Source organism: Pseudorca crassidens, chromosome 20, assembly GCF_039906515.1.
Source record: "Pseudorca crassidens isolate mPseCra1 chromosome 20, mPseCra1.hap1, whole genome shotgun sequence".
NCBI lineage: Eukaryota > Metazoa > Chordata > Mammalia > Artiodactyla > Delphinidae > Pseudorca > Pseudorca crassidens.
Genome location: NC_090315.1, coordinates 21,753,756 through 21,759,755, shown reverse-complemented (window position 1 = coordinate 21,759,755; position 6,000 = coordinate 21,753,756). Strand labels below are relative to the sequence as shown.

The 6,000-nt window shown below is 39.4% G+C and overlaps 1 protein-coding gene across 2 annotated transcripts in view; it reads left to right on the top strand.

Annotated features, from left to right (window-relative positions):
- The first annotated feature begins 250 nt into the window (after nt 1-250).
- Nucleotides 251-6,000, top strand: part of URI1 (URI1 prefoldin like chaperone) — a 66,928-nt gene continuing 61,178 nt past the window's right edge. The window contains exon 1 of one of the 2 annotated variants that reach the window (XM_067720030.1): nt 251-687. In XM_067720030.1, the coding sequence (XP_067576131.1) occupies nt 583-687 (105 nt within the window). In that variant the 5' untranslated portion in view covers nt 251-582. Of the gene's footprint in view, nt 688-712; nt 1,031-6,000 lie in introns of those variants that run through there. The other variant, XM_067720031.1, reaches the window with a different exon arrangement.

Below are 6,000 nucleotides of genomic sequence, written 5' to 3'. Positions count from 1 at the left end.
CGCTCAACGACTGGGGGCATTAGGGGGACACAAGGCTAAGACAGGGCTCATCTCCGTGAACTGACCGTCGATCTTCCCTAGAATGAGTTTCCAAAGGGCTACAGGTCAGCTTAGCCTCCAGATAAGACAGCAGCCGCCGCGCCGCTCCTGCGCCACGCGATCACCGGGGGCGTGACGAAGGGCGGAGGCTGCGTGCGCTTCCCAGCGTGCCGCGCTGGGCGGGGCGAGGGGCGGGGCCTACGGGGGAGGTGCGGAGGAGGAGCGGCCGCCACAGGACGCCTGGCTCGGCCCAGTCACCGGATCGGGGCTTCTCGCCTTTAACGGCCGGCCTGTTGCTCCGAGCCCGCGGCGGCGGGGGCGCCGGCGGCGGCGGGCGGCATGCGCGTGTGAGATGTGGCCGCGGGCAGCCCGGACGCGAGCAGCTGCCGCCGCGGTAGCAGAGAAGTGGGGCGCGGCCTCCTCAGCGCGGGGCGCGCAGTGCATGAGGGCGAGCACGCGGGCGCTGGGCAGCCGCCGGCCACGCCGCCTTCATAAACACTTGTTTAGGACTCGTTCGCCCCGCTGAGGCCCCGGCGCCCCGCCATGGAGGCCCCGCCCGACCCCGGGCCCCACGCCTCGGCCTCGGCTTCGGCCGCGGCGCCGCTGCGCGCCCCAGAGGTGGCGCGGCTCCGCGAGGAGCAGGAAAAGGTAACAGGCCGCGCTCCGTCCCGCGCTTCCGCCAGCGGTCTCGGGAGGCGCCCTCGCCCAGGCGCGTCCTCGGCGCCCCGTTCCCCCTCCACGGGCCTGGGGGCTGACCCCCGCTCGTCCCCGCCGACCCCGTCCTGCCCTCGGTGGGGCGCAGCCCTTTGGTCCCGACCTAGCTCACCCCGGACCCGGAACGGGGGAGGAGCATAGCCTCCAGGCCTGGAAAGCGTGTTGGGGAAACTTTTGTCACGTGCTTTCGTTGTCTTGTCTGGAGCACTTTGACCTTCGAAGGGAGGGGAGGGTTGGGGAAAAGAGATGCGATAATCTGTTTAACTTGTGTATGAAAGTGAGTTTTTAATCTTAATGCGTACAGCAGTGCGTGGGAATATTCTCAGTGAAGGACAGGCTGTGAATGAATAGTTCACCTTATTTTTTTTTTTTTAGCTTGTTACCTCATCGTTGGTAAAATGTATACTCTTTGTTGCTCTTTATCTGATTGCACTTAAAAGTTTTACTAGGTTTGTAACGCTAACGCTTCATGTGCAGTTTCAGCTTTGGTTTAGTATTTGTCATGATAGAATGCTGTTTTATTACATTTTAACTTCAATTATATAAATGAGTTTTAATCTACCAGTGAAGAGGAAAGAAAGTTTTGTATTTCCTAATGGGATTGTATATGAACAAGTATACCAGTCTAAGAAATACAGTGTTATTGTTTAATCTGAGATTTTTTTCCCTTTGGATTCTGTATCATTTGTTTCTCACTATCTTTGAAATTCTTAGTTTGAAAGGCAACGTTTCATTTACTTAAAATGTGTCATATTGAGAGTATCATGATTATAAAGGTTAGGAAGTTGTTTAAAAACTATAAACACTGGGAATTCCTAACTTTTTCTATTGAGCATTTCTGTATAAAAATGACTACTTACATAGGTATACAAACATACCCAGTTTAGCTAGATAAGGAACTTTTTATAGAACTTAAATCCTGGTTTGCTTGGAAATAACCTGTGAGGATGAATTGTGGGAACCTTTCCTACTTTGTTCTGGTTGTTCTAAATTATTTTGTGCGTTGGATTTCCCTTTCTGAGAGCCATTTTTTTTTTCTAATACCATATACAATGGTTGGGTTTTAAACTTGGCTTTCTTCAAGTTGGGGGCTTAAAAATTCAAGTTCGGTGCGTTTAAATTGTGAGACTGTTTTTTTTTTTTTCTTTACGAGAAGAATAAAGAAAGAAGAAAAGACAGCCCTTCATGAAACCAATTTGTTCATTTTTGGCGAAAACTATTTACATTTTTTAGTCTTTTAGAAAATGTGAAACAGACCCTCAGAAGATGGTGTTCCCATTGTCTTTCTTTCTGTAGAGGAATTAACTCTCTCCTTCTTCATAGTATGATGTTTGCATACTGCTGACTTGATATGTTTTCTCCTATTTGGCATGTTAAAAAGAGAAATCCTTGGTTTTATTCTGATGTTAGTGTGTCTGAAATACAAAGGATACGGTTTGGGGGTGCTCTGAACAGCTTTCTGGTATGGTATCCAGTTGCATTTGAAAACTGCCTTCTCAGTTACAGTCCTATGGGAACCTGGATGACAGTTTTCAGTAGACATTGAGTATAGTACCAAATTACTTTTCTGTGCTGTGTTAATGTTATTTTGGCACATAAAATAAGCGTGTGTATGTCTGTCATGGGTATGTAAAATCATTCCCAGTTCATGATAAAGTCCCTCAGTAAATGGACTAGACTGTATTTTAACGGATCTGCTTCAGTGGACAGGAGAGACCCTTGAGGCCACAAGATAAACTGGTTAGATAGCTATCCTTTAATTATAGTTCAGTATAGGAAAACTTTATCTAGTAAATAGTAAATAAATAAATAAATAAATCAGTCAGATTTTTGTGAGGGACTTTAGGCTTTAAAACCAACCCAGCAGCTGTAGGAGTACAGTGAACTCTAATAAGTGGAAGTGTTGGGACATTCTTGGAAGGAAAAGGAAAAAAATGTCATAGGAGTTTTATAGTATAGCAGTTAATATTTTTTTATATAAGTCTAATTAAATGTGTTTTAGGACTTGCCTTTCCCTACCAGGGTTCTGTGAGAGAATTAAATCCTGACGAAAATTATTTGAATGACTATTTTTTCAGTTTTCCCTAGGATGGTAGCTAGCTAGTAGGCTCTAGATGCAGAGGAGAGAAGTGAATTCTTTATATGCAATGGATACCTTAGGTTCAGGGCATTATTTTCTCTGGGAACCTTAAGAATGGCTGCTAGGTAAAGTGGTTTAAATGTTGCTCATCAATTTTTTTCTTTTTAGTTCAGATAAGGAGTGTAAGACGTTTCATCTTGGTCCCTCTCTCTGTTTTTTTCCTTGTTTATCCTTTGGAGCACTGAATAACAAGGAAAAAAAATTAGTAACCTAAGGAAAAAGACAAAGGAGGGGGGCATGAAAGATCCACAACTTAAGTAAATGACAAAATCTGTAGTAAATGGACAGGATCAAATATTTGAATATTGTTCTCATTTTTGGCATTAATGCTGACATTTTCAAAAAAAGATTTTTTGGTTAAAACTTCTGTTTATTTCTTTTTTTTTTAATCTAGCAAAATGACATGTACAGAAAGGTTCCCTGCAGGTTTGTTTATAATAATGAAAAAGCTAAAAATTCAACATAAGGGGGTTGGTGTGAGGAGATTTTGTGCAGTCATTAAAAATTGTAGAACACTATGTGGTGTGGTTAGTCATGATTATATGTATATAAATATTCACACAGTTTATATAGGAAAATGCACCACTAAATGTTTTAAAAGCATACAATTTCACTTTTTATTTTACCTAAAAGTGAGTGAATTGAATGGGATTTTTTTTTTCAAGAAAGGCTATTGATAAAACCTAATTAATTTTAATAAAAGATGGGATGTTGTGTCTTTAATTGCTAAATATTTTCTGCTCCTGACAGATTACTCTTGGCTGGTTTGAACACCAGTTAGGCAGGTTTGTTTCTTATTCCAGAGCGGATAGGTACAATTTATTCAGATATCTGTTCCCCAGGTGGTTTCCTTTTCTTTTTTCCCTGGAGATGTTGTTTATTGTTAATTCTCTATCCAAAGATACAGGGACAAGAGGGAACTTGGATCACCTTTTTTCCCCCTCTTTTCTTTTAACTAAATCTGTTTTTGCCAATAGGAGTAAAGTATTTGGTGGAAAAAATGGAATCTACTTAGAAGCCTCTCTGGACTGATCTGTGCCGTAAAAATTAAACCTAGGGCTGTAGTGGAGTGTCTTGGGCTGTTCTAGGGAAGTTTCCTCATACTTGTTAAATCTGGATCTGTCTTTGAATTGCATTATTGAAATACTGGTTTCTTGGCTAAGGTGATGTTTCTATCCGAGTTTTATATCTCCAGACACTATTATCTTTAACAGAATTATTGAGATTCTGCTATATAGTATAGTGAAAAAGTGGTATATAGTATTGTTTTCCTAGGTTTATTTGCAGGATCATGGTAACTTTGGAGAATTCATGAGGATAATGTTATTATTTAGTTTATTATAATTATAACTGAGTGGCTCGTGTAATTTGGAATTTTGGAATAACTTATACTTTCTTGATATAGAACCTGGGGAATTAAATGCATTAAGAGTAAATATTTCAAATTTTTATAAAGCAGAACAGCTAATTTAACTTTGGTTTGCATATTTCTTATGATAAACTGCACATAGCTTAGGAAACTGTCAGTCGTGTACTCCATACCACAGGTATTGTTCTTCTTTCCAAGCCCAGAATCCAAACATATAATTTTTCAGCAGCTATTTATTGAGTACCTGCTACCTGCCAGATTGTACCTACTTAATGTCTTCTTCTGCTGAAGATGCAGTAGTGAACAAAATAAAGTCTTTGTTTTCACAGGGATCACATTCTAGTGGTAAAGATGTGGAATAGGCATATTTAAAATGACAGATGGTTTGTGATAGGTAAGGAGCTGTACTAGATCATTGTTGAAGATTTTGGTTTTTATTTTTGTGAGGTGAGAAACCATTGAAATGTGTTTTGAGAATCATACTAATCTTAAATGACAAGAATCCATTTGTCATGAATGAAGGGAGGAATGATGGGATTGCATTGTATAGAATAAATTTTTTTGTGTGCCAGGCATTGTGATAGACATTTATAAATTTGATGTTAGAGTCTTCATTAACTCTCTTTAATTTTTCAGGTGAACAGTTTAGGTTGTTTCTAGTTTTTGCCCCGAACTTTCTTATGGAGTATTTGTGTCTTCAATTTTACTTATAATGCTTGTTTTTCAAAGTGCTTATGCCAGTTTACATTCCTATCAGCAGTGGTGAAAGTTCCAGCTATTCCACGTCCTCATCACCACTTGGTACTGTCTGTCCTTTTCATATTTGTTAGCCATTCTAATAATAACTAATGAATGAGGTTGATAACCTTTTCAAGTATTTATTGGCTATTTGCATTTTTTTGGTAAAATAAAATGCTTTTTCTAAATTGAGTAGTTATAAGTAGTTTATTGAAGAATGTGTATTTGATCTTTCTAATGTAGTTCTTTTATCATTTTTAAGAAAGGCAGAGTCATAAGAATATTTGCTTACAGCCAAAGATACATTTTGTAGCTAAATGGGTTTTCAGAACTCATAACTTGTGAGTTATATTTTATTTTAAAACAGTTTGTTTTGGTTGTTGTTAGTGATTATTATCATGCCAGTCATGTGCCATGAGAAGAAACAACTTTGGTTTTAGTCTTTTATTAGTAAACATTATAATACAGTATTTCAAGGGGAGAAAATCAATATTCATTGTGTTAGGCCTCTCCAGATTGGAGTATAAGACAAGAATAGTTCCAAAACACTGATGGGGAAAGGGAGAAGAAGGTGCACGGGGTCTAAGCTGTGATCATAACTGTTTGATTTTGTTCTCCTAATGTTGTCAGATTGGGTTTTAAAATCTTTTAGCTTGTATCATTCTTGCCTTCATCTCCAGATTAGTGAGTCTAGATCTTTTTAGTCTGCCCTAAGGCAGTTTTTCTTTCTTTCTTTCTTTCTTTCTTTCTTTTTTTTAAAGTAGCAGCTTTTTATTTTCAAAAATTGTAAAACAACAGAAAAGTTTAAAGAATAGTTTGGGTCATCAATCGTATTTTGTCTCATTTGCCTTTTCTTTCTCTATCTGTATTTTCTTTTCTTTTTTTCCTTGTAGAACGATTTGAAAGTAAATTGCAGATATTATCATGTCCTAATACTTAAGCACATATCATTTTGGAGCAAGGTCATTCTTCTACATAATCATATCTTTTTTTTTCACCC